Consider the following 14,414-nt stretch of genomic DNA (forward strand, 5'->3'; position numbering starts at 1 on the left):
TATCTTTCGAATTCAAATTTTAATTAAAAAAAAAGAACCTTTTGGTGGACAATTTCTTTCAAATATTCATAGGAGTTGTTAAAATACTTATTCTTAAAAGAGTGCGCCAAGCTATCTACTAAGGTGCAGAACTGTCCAGAATTAGTTTTAATGAGGCTTTCTTCATTAAGATGTCAGTGACAGCGTCTGGAGGGTGAAACCCGTGACACAGTTTGTATTGTGCTCCATTCAGTGTTCACTGCTATTCACAGGGAGGTCTGAAAGGTCAAACTGAGCCTCCACACTTGTGGAAACCCAACACCTTACATCATTAGCAGGGCCAATGGCTTCGCATGCAGAAGAAAAGCACGGCTTCTCTGTGTTTATATGAGCAATGATGGGTGGTGGGGCCTGAAAATAAACGCCAAATCAAATCTAGTTTGAAGTAAATCACACAAGTTCGTAGAAATGTACTCTTTGAACATTTATCATGGTTTCATATTATTTTCTTGTGGGGGAAACTACCATTTTCAAGAACGTTTTACATGTAATGACTCTAAAAATGTGTGATGTAACCAATAAAAAAAAAAGCATTAACATTTTCTTTATATCCTAAATGTGTACAGATCATAATTATTTGCCTTTAAAATATATTTAAAAATATTAAAATGTTATTTTAAATATTTAGTTAGTTAATTAGTTAGTTTTACAAATGTCATGAATTATTTATCATAGATAACATTATGTTTTTGGGGAGTCACAAAACATGACATTTTACAACTTGAACTAACCTTGCCTTGTCACAAAAATGTCAAACTAGCTTCATTATATTTATATTTTAAGAGACTTATTGACCTTGACACATAGTCATAAAGATCTGCAGGATATAATATTTCATGTTTTGTTTTTTCTCACTGTATGTTTCTACATGTTAGGTTCATTTAGCAGATGAACATTTCTTTCTTTTTTCCTTTCAAATATTAATAAACAATAAAACAGTTATTTTATTTTTTTACTCTAATACTAACACAGGTTTAATTTTATGCCAAACTACTTAGTTTTCTTTCAGGAATTTCATTAAAGCAATAAGCCCCGTGAAGCCGTGGTTTACAGTGAATTTATAACAGCTAAGGGGCGTTGTTACCCCCTTAGCTGTTATAAATTCACTGTAAACCACGGCTTCACGGGGCTTATTGCTTTAATGAAATTCCTGAAAGAAAACTAAGTAGTTTGGCATAAAATTAAACCTGTGTTAGTATTAGAGTAAAAAAATAAAATAACTGTTTTATTGTTTATTAATATTTGAAAGGAAAAAAGAAAGAAATGTTCATCTGCTAAATGAACCTAACATGTAGAAACATACAGTGAGAAAAAACAAAACATGAAATATTATATCCTGCAGATCTTTATGACTATGTGTCAAGGTCAATAAGTCTCTTAAAATATAAATATAATGAAGCTAGTTTGACATTTTTGTGACAAGGCAAGGAACGTGGCTCAACCAATCAGAATCAAGCACCGGAACTCTCCGTTTTAAAATAATAGTTATATCGCACGCTACATTTTTGACTTTACTCCCCTCAAAACAATATCAAAATGGATTTGAATTCAGAAATTAAAAACAGCCATCACAGAAGAGGAGAATTAAAGTCATTGTGCATATGAACTGCATTTGTAATGTATCCCTGCATACATCCATAGATATTGATAAAACGATGAGGCAGTGTCATTTAGGCCTTACAAAAAGCATGCATATAGTCTGTTAAGAGGTTAGCCAATCATAATGTAGGCCACTTACATGTAGAAGTCCTAAAGGTGCAGACGCAAAAAACAGCCTTTTACATTTTTAGTGTCAGAAAGGCTACAAATATTTTGTGAAAAACGAAATCCCTGACTAGCATTATAAACTTGTCTTCATCAATAAATCAAATGCACACAGATGAGAAGGAAGAGCATGTGTGTTTAATTTGAGTCCAAGTTCATGACTAAGCACTCGTTCAGGGAATGCGGTCCCGTCCTGGGGGTCACAGCACAATGCAGTCTCTACAGGACGTCCCATAGCCTCCGGTGACCCTCCACGGGTTTACAGTAAGAGACGGGGAACGTGACGCAATTAGCCATTCTCTGACATTACAGGAACATGAGGAGAGCTTCACACACTTGCAGCGTTGCCCTCAAACTCTAAACAACAGGAGCGTCTCACGAGTGTTTCAGGAGACGCCATGGAGCCCTAATACAAACACATCTAGTTTAACACACGAGACACAATACAGCAAACAGCGAAATAAACCAAAAATCCAGAGCTAATGTTTGGATGAGACCAAACCTTTTCCCTTCGGAATGTCAAACTAAACACGAACTTCTGGATTGAACATGAACTCAATGAGGCCGAAGTCCCGTTTATTAATGATTCGAAGATTTGCTCTTGTGCATCAGAGGGGAGAAAGCAGCACACGGTACCATCGCAGGAATACGCACACATTTTTCTCATTAAATATCATCTGGGCGCCATTGTGGTGAAGGAGGGGAATGCTAAATACAGAATGGGGGGAAGGGCCAGCCAATGTAACGTAAAGCACATGCACTTCTTGTAATCACTCTCATTCTCCTATCACAACTAACAAGAACCACTCGCTCTCCCAAGAGCTCGCCAGAATTTCTTCACACAGATTGAAACCCCTCAATTTATCTTCTGGCCTAAAAACCTGACGTAAGCATAAAAAAAACCATTTTGTGTGTATTATATATAAAAGTACAAAAGGAATGTAATGCATTACTTTCCATAAAAAGTAACAAAGTAATGCATTACGTTACTTTTGCATTACGTTTTTGTCACAAGGGCTGGGCTTGCTTATTTGTTTTTTTAATAACAAAAAACCCAAAAGTTACATTTTTTGGCAACTGTAAAGCCTCTAACACCAAAAGTGAAATTAATAAGCCTCCGGCTGAAGGAAGTGCCTCTGCATTTACTCCCGATTTATCTCAACACGGGACAGGAAAGGTGTCAGAGAATAAATGGGAAAACAAAGTGTTACTTATTTGAAAAAGTAACTCAGTTACTTGAAAAGTAACCTGATTATGTAACTCGTGTTACTTGTAATGCGTTACATAATGCATGCAATCAGATTACTTTTATTAATCTTAGTTCACTTTAATTTCAAGATTTACTAATACATTATTAAAATCAAAAGGTGTGTCTGTTGATATTATTTAATGGAGCTGAGCTGACTTGAACAATTAATGAGCAGTTGTATTTTTATCAACTAATGTTAACAAATTAATAAATACTGTAACAAATGTATTTTTCATTGTTAGTTAATGTTGGATAACACATTAATGTTAACTAATATAGGATTTTAATGTTAAGTGTTACCATGTTTTTGCATTACCGCATGAAAACTTGTCCCCAAGTCCTGAAATCAATTGTCATTAAATTGTCATGATGTAAAAAAAAAAAAAAAAAAAAAAGCTGGAGATATACAGTAGAGTCACCAAAGCTGACAAGGAATCATAACAGGTTACCGGATTTGGTGACCTTACTGTATGTGTGCAACTGCAGCACTTTTTATATTTATTCTCCATTATGGCATTTTCTCTACACTGTTCAATGTCAACATGCTCATGTTCAGAAGATGCTGAATGACATCCGTGTGACTCAGACTGGTTGCAAGTGCATCAAAACAGAAGTCAGATTCTAATAGCTAAAGAAAAATACACTGTAAAAAATGACCGTGAATTTAACTGTAAAAAACTGTAAAATGTAAATGCTACAGTAAAAACCTGTTAAATGGTTAACGGTAAATTCCCCTACTATATACGGTGAAAAACTTTATTGAAAACAGATAGCAAGATATAAATGACCTGCAGTCATATATGAAACACTAATACAAGTGGGATTAATTATACATAAAATAATAAATAATATCAAGAGTGAATTTCTTTGTTCAGAAAGTCCTACAAGAAACCATCTCCATTAATATTCCAGTGTGTCTGTATTAAAAATAAACTGGACTTTCTCATGAGATAAAACCTCTGTATGGGGGTGACTGGAAGAAAAGAACAACACAGAAAAAAAAAAAAAAAAAAAAAAGTGTGAAATTGTATTAATTGTCATGAAATTGTAATAATGCAAAAAAACGTAATGGGTGCAAACATAGGCAGGAATTGCTTTTCTGTGTGTATTTTTTTTCTTGCCATGAAATATGACCGTTTTCACCCAAAAACCAACCCAAACTCACAGAACACTAGCAATGAATATGTTGCGGATCAGGAAAACCAGTTTTATTTTTATAACTCTGAGGGATTACGTATATAGTTTACGGAAACTTTCACATATGCCGTACGCATCACGAGCAGATAATTGCATTTGGTCAAACAAATCTCCCTGATGATGGAATTACGGTTTTGAAGAACAGCTTGTGAAAACCTTTAGCGGAGCATTGGAGAATCCTGGCTAAGCCTTGGCAAAACCTGCGACTCGAATGGTTTACAGTAGAGGAGACAGCTGCTTCTGCTACGGGATTGGGTTTCACGTAGATGGATGGACAAAATTGTCATTTTTAGTTGAACTATGCCACTATTTTGGATTCAACCCACTTACAATAGGTGTTTAATGACCTTGAAAAGTAATTTTTATTTATTTATCTTTCATTTGTTTTTCCAATTTTTCAACTCTTGGTTTGCACAATATGTGCAACCCCACAATAAAGGGACATTTGCATTGAGAAAAATCCAAACATGGCAATTACAAGCCTATTTGACTAAAATAAATTACCTCAAATATGATTAACACTTAAAACTTCACAGCTCAAACAAAACACAAGCTCCAGATTTGCCATTTTAAACCCTCAAAAATGTCTCGTGGAAACAATTTTCAATAATAAATTGGTAGAAAATTTCACAATTACAAAGAAATAGGCAAGTAACACATTGAATTAAACATGAAATTTTTTAAAGTAGAAAGACTGGTATTTTCTAGTAAAACATACTCCAATACTCTTTATTTAATTTACAACTTACGTATTTTACAGTGTTAGTGCTCTCACTATATAGCCTACTCGTTATTTAATTTGTTTTTACAAACTGAAACTCCTTTAAGTCTAAAATGGTTCAGCTTCATGTTTTCGCTTGGCGAAATGGCGGAGTACATGGTACTGTTGTTGCTGCTCAAAAATTTGCTAACGCTTCTTCAGCAAAGTGTGGACTTCACCAATATTACAACCAACAGCGGAGACGCGTCATATACAACATATAATCGTCACTTCCCTACAGGTACTGTTTACTAACAAGGTAACTACTTGTAAGCGCCAACTACTGGCCTGGCATACGTAATACAGCGTTTTTGGCCGGATATGTGTAAACGCGAATCGTTTTGAAAACGTTGTCGTGCATACGTGAAAATTTTTAAAAACGCAAGGGAAAAACTTCTCCGTTTTTGACTACACCGTTGTCGTGTAAACATAGCCTCAGAGTGGCAGCAGGCAGCAACTTTAAGGCATCTCAGAGGCTGTCGTTACAGAAGTTAATTAAGAAAGAGATCAAACAGGCATGCTGTCAGCTGCCCCCGACTGATTCAATGTGGCCGGGCGCCAAACACCGGGAATATGGAGAAGTTTAATCAGACTCAAACCAGTCGAGACATGCTTGACATGGCCTCCACTTAGTTTATTCAAGGTGATGCAGGGAGCACTTCTGTCCAAAAATTGAGATATTTCATAGTGTTGATGGTTTTACTATTATTCCATAAATGTGGAAATAAGTGCACATGCTTAAACAAATATAACTCGTGTTTTTTTCACCCCCTCACAGTAACTTGCAAACAAAGGACAATGAGCACAAAAGGCTTCACCTCTTAAACGAGTGTGAACTTCCTGAAGATCCGTGTGATCTCAACAATGGTGGCATTTTGCATTCAAAGCATGCCTTGAGATGCTATACTGTGATGGTCTCAAGAGTGTCAGCGGCCGAAAAGCAGCTGTTGTGTCCATCAACGCATCTCCTGTGGAGCTCAGCTCTTTTTTACTTGATCAAACAAAATAGCTCTCCAAAAACAAAAAACTAATTCGATAAGTGACAACAGGTGGCTATGCCACAACTGAGAAAGGAGATTCATCTTGGCCTAATGTGGACTTGAAGTATGCAAAGAAGATAAGAATCATTCATTAAAGCAACAACAACAACATGGTTGGGTCCCATGAAAACAATGTCCACCTCCAAAATTTGGCAGAAAGAAAATAAATTTTAAATACAGTTTAATTCTTATGCATTGCGTATCACGACAATTAATTTGTATTCACTAATTCTCATTAATGCAGAAAAATATCATTCTCATTACTGTACTGTATTGAGAAAAAAAAATCAGAATACTACTTAAGTTAAGCAAGTATACATAATGGTAGAATTTTAATATATTATGTTTAATACTATTAATACTGAATTTAGGCTAATTTAGGCTGATTTTAATAAATATTGTGGCGAAACAAAAATGTAAGCTAAAGGTCATTGCACACCGAGTCCGAATTTTTTGCAGGTTAAAAAATTAATACGGCCTCATGTTGTGTCAATCACGTTCAAACACTGCCTGCCAAACTTTCGTCCGTCATGAAAAAATTCGGATCGGTTTCCTGCGTTTTCGCATCCGTAGCATGCATTTTGATAGGAAAGGATGGCGAATACGAACTGAAAAAAAAACAAACTGAAAAACGCATGTGAACATTTCGTACTCAGTGTGCAAGAATGGTCCTCAAAATACACTTTTTTTTTTAATACATATTTCTTTGGATTTTGGGTTGAAATATGGCTAGGACTGATCCACTGATCATTTTAGTAGTTTACTCTTTAAAATACTAAATTTATAGCAAATGGAAACAAAGTACAAACAAACAACATTATAAGTGACTATGAAATGCCTTAAATATTAATGTAAGTATTGGTAAAAGTCTACCAGATGGAGCCAAACTACTGTAAACTACAGAACAACTAGAATCTTCTGAATATTTTCAAATAAAGATCATTTTGCTTAAAGATCTGTGTTTGATTCTGACAAAAACATACATAACAAAAAACTTCTGGACTAGTCAAGACAAAATTACAATAGTAGGTTTCAAGTCTTCTCATTCATAATTTATGAGACATTGTTTTCCCTTTTCTCTTGTTGGAGTGACGTTTAAAAAGACCATGAAGTAAATGATTATGATAATATGATCACGATTACAAAACAAATTAAAATGTCAAATATGTTATGGGAAACATATTCAATCAAATAGATTTCAGTACAACACAGCAACTGAGATATAGCTAAAACATAACTGAATAAACAAATAGCCCTGATGGTCGCAGAGTCACACCTTTACATTGCATAGTGGGGGATATTTCTTCCCAGACTGTCTGCGATTAGCATATGAAAGACAGGAGATGGATCCCCTTCGTCCCCGAGATCAAGCAGTGCCCTCAAGTACCTGTGAAATGTCTCTACCCTCCACCCTTTTATCTTAAAAGTCTTCACGTAAATCTTCATTGGGCCCCGAGGCCTATCCCTCCCTCCAACAATGACCAAAGCTATCTCTATCAGTCAAAAACTGCTAAAGTTTAAACTGCTAAATTGTTCCATGAAGAACCTTTAACAACCATGGAAAATATTCTTAAGATTATTAAAATGTTCCTCACACGAAGAACAAAAAAGGGTTCTTTCAAGAACAGATCACTGAAAGGTTCTTTGAGGAACCGAAAATGGTTCTTCTATGGCATCATTGTGAAACCCCTATTTGAAACTTTTAGTTTTAAGAGAGTTTAATCGAAGAATCCTAATGCGACTTTTGACTGAATTCCAAAATAATGCAAAAATAAACAGTGGACCTTTTAGAAAGCATAGTTCCAGCTGAACTAATAAAGTTCCCAATAACATAAATGTCCCTGTAGGACATCAGAAAGACTTAAGAAATCCTTCAGGCTTTTAAAACTGTAGTTCTGACCAAGTAGCAAGACTTCCATGTGATTTTTTTGAAAGACGAACACTCCTGTGGCCACATCTCATGGGTTAAATTAATCAGGAGATACAAATATTAAACTCTTTCAGCTTATGGGTCACTCCACAGAACATCATGTACCACTTTTTATGGTCCTCAAAAGAGAAGCTTCATGTCTGACATCTCACACCTCCCCAAAACTCCAGCTCAGGCCATGCATATCTCATTAAAGGCCACACAGATGTGATTGTTCACTCCTGGAGGAGGTTGCAGTTGAACCTATGCTAAGTCAAATAAAACTCAACATTTCAGATGTTCAGATGAGGATATCACACACACACACACACATATATATATATATATATATATACATACATACATACATATATATATATACGTCTACATGCTGCATTGCTGTGGATGTTTGAATAAACTTGTACATGACCGAAGCAAAGTCTAATTAATATTCAAGGAGTCTAAGTTGATGCAATTGATATTCAGCTCGTGTTTTACCTAAATGATAGACGTGCCTCATGAAGTTCACTTAGCCGCCTACAAATATGCACTGCAATCTAGTACAGCTAAAAAGACAGACCCGTTTCTCCTTTCTTGGTCTCCTTTCACAGACTATTATGCCAGTGTTATTTTACAGGCCTCCTCAGCCCTTACTGTACTTGGGTTTCTGGAAAAAAGAGGGTGGATTGATTCATTCATATAAAAACACGAGTATCCTTTACTTCAGTGGTAACACACTGGAACATTTTTTCTTCTTCTAAGCTTTGCATTTGCTAACACAGGGACTGGGAAGTCTGTGTAAACTCGCATCAAATCCGGATTCAATCCAGATTCGAGTCACAGCTTAAGTAAACTTCGCCTTGGCTGATAGTTGCATGCGCATCTACGTCTAAACTATTTATGCATTCGGAAAGAAGTGAATGTGAAGTTTCCGAGCCATGCAAAAACTACAAACATGTACTGTGTAACAAATACGCACGCTCGCGGACGACGCGTTCTTACCTTCGGCGATCAGTGTGAACGCTAGGAAAACACGCTCGGCGTTTGTGAGCTTGAGCTCGCGCCTTCTCGTCCATAAACCCATGGTTGAAGTCGGTAAAAGCGACGGGTATAAATTAAAGGCTCAAAAGTTCATGTATGTACAGATACTGCAATTGTGGGTTGTCGTATAAACGCTAAAATCCAGTTTGCGCAAAGCGAGTCTTCCAGGAGTGCATGCTCGTTAGTGTGGAGCTGTGGGTTTGGCTGGACGTGTCAGGCGCTCCATGCTGAATCCACCCGGAACCTCCTCGAACTGCAGACAAAGAGCCCCTCTGAGCGTGAGTTTGAGGCAGTGCTGGGGGTTTGTGTGAGCGCAGGAGTCGTGTTTCTCTCTGCGGTGGGAGTGGATGGGTGGGTAGGTGGGTGGACTCTACCGGGCTGCAGGAAGGTAAGCGGAGACCAGTCACTTACAACTTACTTTCACTCAGTTCAAATGACTCAGTGTATTAATATTATATTAAGCATTATCTAAAATAGCCGCATAAGTAACACAGTTGTTCAAAAGAATAGCAACTGGCTTCAAAAAACATTCGTTCTTCAGCACGACTGCCCTCTATTGGCCAGATACATTGGTTTGCTGCAGACGGTGGCATTGTAATTTAGTTCATTGTAATTTTATTACTTAAAACTGTCTTTATAAACCACCTGGCTACTGAAAAGCTATATGGCTATCACAGGGTTACTACAGTTTCCATTTCAAAATTCCCAAACCTCTCAGTGGATTTTTCAGACTATATTTAACATGAATGTTCATACGGCATTATTTTCAGCTTTATATTTGGTATATAGTACACTCTAAAAAATGCTGGGTTAAATACAACCCAGCGCTGGGTAAAATAGGGACAAACCCAGCAATTGGGTTGTTTTGACCCAGAAGGTTGGGTTAAACATTTAACTCAACCGCTGGGTCAAAGCAGCCCAATTGCTGGGTTTGTCCCTATTCAGTTTCCATTTCAAAATTCCCAAACCTCTCAGTGGATTTTTCAGACTATATTTAACATGAATGTTCATACGGCATAATTTTCAGCTTTATATTTGGTATATAGTACACTCTAAAAAATGCTGGGTTAAATACAACCCAGTGCTGGGTAAAATAGGGACAAACCCAGCAATTGGGTTTTCACAGATTTTCTCAAAGTGACAACATACAGAGCCACCAAAATAAATAATAATAATAAATAAATAAAAATAGCAATTTATTGCATGCTTATGCATTATGCAATTAATTTCTAGTTTTATATAACCTAATTCCTTTGTGCATCACTGCCATCCAGTGTTGCCAACTTAGCAATTATGTTGCTAAATGTAGCAACTTTTCAGACTACCCTAGCAACTTTTTCTTCCAAAAGCACCTAGCGACAAATTTAGATGTTTTTAACATTTATTTAGCAACCTTTGATAAGTAGTTTAAACGATAAAAAGGTACACATTTACCACTTCAATTACACAAAGAGAGGACAACAAAGATGCCTAGCTGTACACTTATCGCGTGAATTAAGTTAGCTGCTATTTGCAAGTGTTTAATTTAATAATAATAATGAATAATTGTTCATTTACGATACACTTTGTTAGTAGCTTGTACCTGCGATTGTTGATCAGTTAGTACACTGTAAGAAAAATATCTAAAAATGGAAAAGGTACTAGTCATTTTCCAGGATATTATCCGTTGTAATTCAAAAACACAAAATAAAATGCATAATTTAAAATGCAGGTAAAAAAGGTTAAAATTTGATGTAGTGGCAATTTTGCGTCGTGATAACGTAATGACGTCATCACGATTCGCGCAATTACATCACAACATCATTTAGCAACTTTTAGCAACAAATCAACCATCCTTTAGCAACTTCCCCTGAAAATTAGTTGGCAACACTGCAGTCATCTTACTATAAATAAAACGAGAGCATGGAAGCACATGAATAGAGATCTACTTGCTCAATATTTAGCTTTCCTTATGGTAGTACCTCTAATACAGGGCTGTCCAAACTCGGTCCTGGAGGGCCGGTGTCCTGCAGAGTTTAGCTCCAACCCTAATTAAACACACCTGAACCAGCTAATCAAGCTCTTACTAGGCATAGAAACCTCCAGTCAGGTGTGTTGAGGCAAGTTGGAGCTAAACTCTGCAGGATACCGGCCCTCCAGGACCGAGTTTGGACAGCCTTGCTCTAATATCAAGGCCTAATGTCCAATTTAACACGTCCTCTGTGGCGCCGGAGAAACCATGACACGAAATAACCTGATGGCACAATAGGCTCTGTGCATTGTCCTATTATCCAAGATCAAGGGGCTATAAAAAAGACTGGTTCTGCAAAAAAGTGTTCAAGATTTGGCTTTCATTAGGGCACTGTGTCATATATCAAGGTCTCTTTAACGGATAATCTGTGGCGGCCAAGACACCACACCGCTAAATGGGCTGATGGCAGTGTGCCTTGTCTTATATGCTAAGTTTAATGGTTTCTCGTGTGCACATGAAAGTCTGTATATTTAAATTTTTTGCAAAGGTCCTTAAGGCTATGTAATAGCATGCTAAGAATATCGTGAGACGAAACCCAAAGCGCTTATAATCTGCATTTTGCATAGTGAAAAAGTGCACCTTGAAATGATTCAGTCATGTTTGACAATCACTAAACAGCTGCCACTGAACATACTTCTTGTATGATAAATAAATACAGAATGTTGGTAACAAAACAGCTGACGGAAGCCATGGCTACCATCAACAGTTTGGTTTTTATTTATGAGTGAAGCATCCCTTAAAATATTTATTTGATTTCAAGCATTTGCAATAAACATGGTGGTTTTACAATTGCGATTTCCAAGTTATGGGAATGTAAATAAAAAGCCTTCCTTCATTGAGCCACATTTCTGTCTTTCTGGAAACGTTTGCGCACAAACCAGTGCAATTGTTTCACGTTGCGATGAAACTGAAGTAGCAGCAGATCTCCTCTTCCATATTGTGACGTACATCCAAGCGGAACAAGTGGCTGTGTTCTGTGCATTGGTTGTTGACTGTCCCAGATGACACCCTATAAGCCCTTGTGGTCTTCCTCTGAGTGCACACTTTTGTGACGTAATGCCACTTTTGGCAATTGGCAGAGTTTGCGGTGGCCAGTCCAAAAACTGCATGTTTACATGAAGGCTGTGTCCAAAACTTAGGCAGCTGACTTGTTTCCTCGCTGCTCAGACAATGACTTGCAAGCAATCTTTGTGCCTGAAGATACCTCCCAAAACAGAATGATGGAGCTAGTTGATAAGCAGCATTTTTTTCATCATGGCTATGCTGGTGCCAGTGTGATGGTACCAAACAAGCACTAACCTAAACAGATATTCATCTGTCTTTTGAGCAGGTTTTTTTTTTTAGGCAGAGCACCATGGGAGTTAGTTTGCTAGATCATTAGGTGAGAGAATAAGCTAAGTTAGCACTTTTGGTGTCACCTTTGGGATTGTGTGGAGATTGAAAACAGGTGCTCCTGGTTCTGCAGCTTCACTCATGGGAGTGTTTGTCAAACGTGGTTGCCAAGGCTGATCCTGCTAATTTAGACGGCTTAGCATAGATTCTAGTCTACACTACCTAGGGTACCTTGAATTAATGGAGCCCAGTTGTTCTTCTAACAGCTCACCTGCTCACTATTGTACCAGTGAAGCTGACAGTCATCTACAAGGAGATCTACGATAATCCACTCCCAAGAGAAAGCTTATTTTAGACTCGGACATCACTCACCATGCACTGTAAAAAAAAAAAAATCTGTAACATTTACAGTAAAATACCGGCAGCTGTGGTTGCCAGAACTTCACCATAAAAAATATGGTAGCAACATTTTAGGTTTTACAGACTTAACTTAAATTCACAATAAAATACCGTATTTCATTAACTGATGTAATGTTAATAAACCAACATATTGAAGTGTTAATATCTGTTTTGAACCATTGTAATGCACTGATAACCACCAAAAACGGGTGGTGATGAGAAAGTCACATGATGAACCAAAGCTCATCACAAACAGCTTTTTTACGAGCTGAGGAGGGCAATACTTATATATAAAAGGTGCACACAGTGTCATTCACACAAACACTAAACCCCATCATGGTGACACACATGATACTGAAATAATGTTACACATTAGATGTAAGATTAAACCCTAATGTACACAACTGATAAGAAAAAACTAAGAAACATGTTATTTCAACAAAAAAACATCAAATATGAAGTGTCATGCAGGGAATTCTGGGAGTGTCAATTTACGGTTTTTCACTGTAAATTTTACAATGACTTTTTCTTTTTCACTTCCAAAAACCGTATTTTTAACAGTATTTTACTGTAAAATTACATTAAATGTAATTACATTTATTCACCGAATATAGTATGGAAACTTACTGTTAACCAGTTAACAGGTTTTTACTGTAGCATTTTTACAGTCTTTTACTGTTAAAATCACAATAATTTTTTACAGGGTGTAACATTTTCATAATTTACTCAATTGCAGGTAGTGCTCATATATATTTTCTTTTACCGAAAGCTTTAGCCTTCATATTTCTCCTGACGGTAGAATAATAAAATTATGTTAGATTATGACAGTCATTCTGGATTGTCCTGTGCAGAGATTCTTTGCTTTCGGCAAACACCAAAATGTTTGCACTGATTGTTGCAGATGGAGAGAAAACTAGGGCCCAATGTATCGAGTTAATATGAAGGAATTTTCTGTACTTGTTTTTCACAGTTGTTATACCCAAATTTTGAATAACGTATTGTGTTTTGTGGATTGAAGGAATTGTGAACTTAACAGATAAAGTCCTGGCCGGAATTTACCAGGACCTTTTCTGTTTTTCCACTGATTTTTTTCTTCTTCTTTGTACACTGCAGTCATTCATTAGCAAAATGTTTGACGCCAACTAGACCCCCAATTATGATCTAAAATATTCTCATTTATACAGTGTAAAAAAAATGAATAAAGACGCTATACAAGATAGCGTGTTTGCAAAATTAAATAATTGGCTTTTATATTGTTACTGTATTGAAACCAAAGCAAAATATTAAAATATACTGACTTTGTATTAAGTGTATTTATTAGTAAACTAAATTATTAGGAAACTGAATTATTATTAGTTAAATAAAACGAAAACCATTAAAAACGTTTTTGTTACCTGAATTAAATATAATTTTAACTGAAAAAAAAATAAAAATAATAATAATAGTATAATAATTAATCAGCTAGTTGCCAAAGAAACATTCTTCATTTTCATTTACTTTAACTTGACTAAAACTAAAATGTAAATTAGATAAACTATATAGACATATTAAAAAAGGACAAATGCACACAACAAGATTACTTAAAGGGATAGTTCACCCAAAAATGCAAATGTGATGTTTATCTGCTTACCCCCAGGGCATCCAAGATGTAGGTGACTTTGTTTCTTCAGTAG

At 36.3% G+C, this 14,414-nt stretch overlaps 1 protein-coding gene across 2 annotated transcripts in view; it reads right to left on the reverse strand.

The window, feature by feature from the left end:
• LOC107702250 (inactive tyrosine-protein kinase 7-like) overlaps positions 1–9,366 on the reverse strand; it is a 64,689-nt gene extending 55,323 nt beyond the window's left edge. The window contains exon 1 of one of the 2 annotated variants that reach the window (XM_016504503.1): positions 8,961–9,366. In XM_016504503.1, coding sequence (XP_016359989.1) covers positions 8,961–9,042 — 82 coding nt within the window. In that variant the 5' untranslated portion in view covers positions 9,043–9,366. The remainder of the gene's footprint in view (positions 1–8,960) is intronic. The other variant, XM_016504502.1, reaches the window with a different exon arrangement.
• Positions 9,367–14,414: the final 5,048 nt, after the last annotated feature.

Source organism: Sinocyclocheilus anshuiensis, unplaced genomic scaffold, assembly GCF_001515605.1.
Source record: "Sinocyclocheilus anshuiensis isolate Anshui unplaced genomic scaffold, SAMN03320099.WGS_v1.1 scaffold666, whole genome shotgun sequence".
NCBI lineage: Eukaryota > Metazoa > Chordata > Actinopteri > Cypriniformes > Cyprinidae > Sinocyclocheilus > Sinocyclocheilus anshuiensis.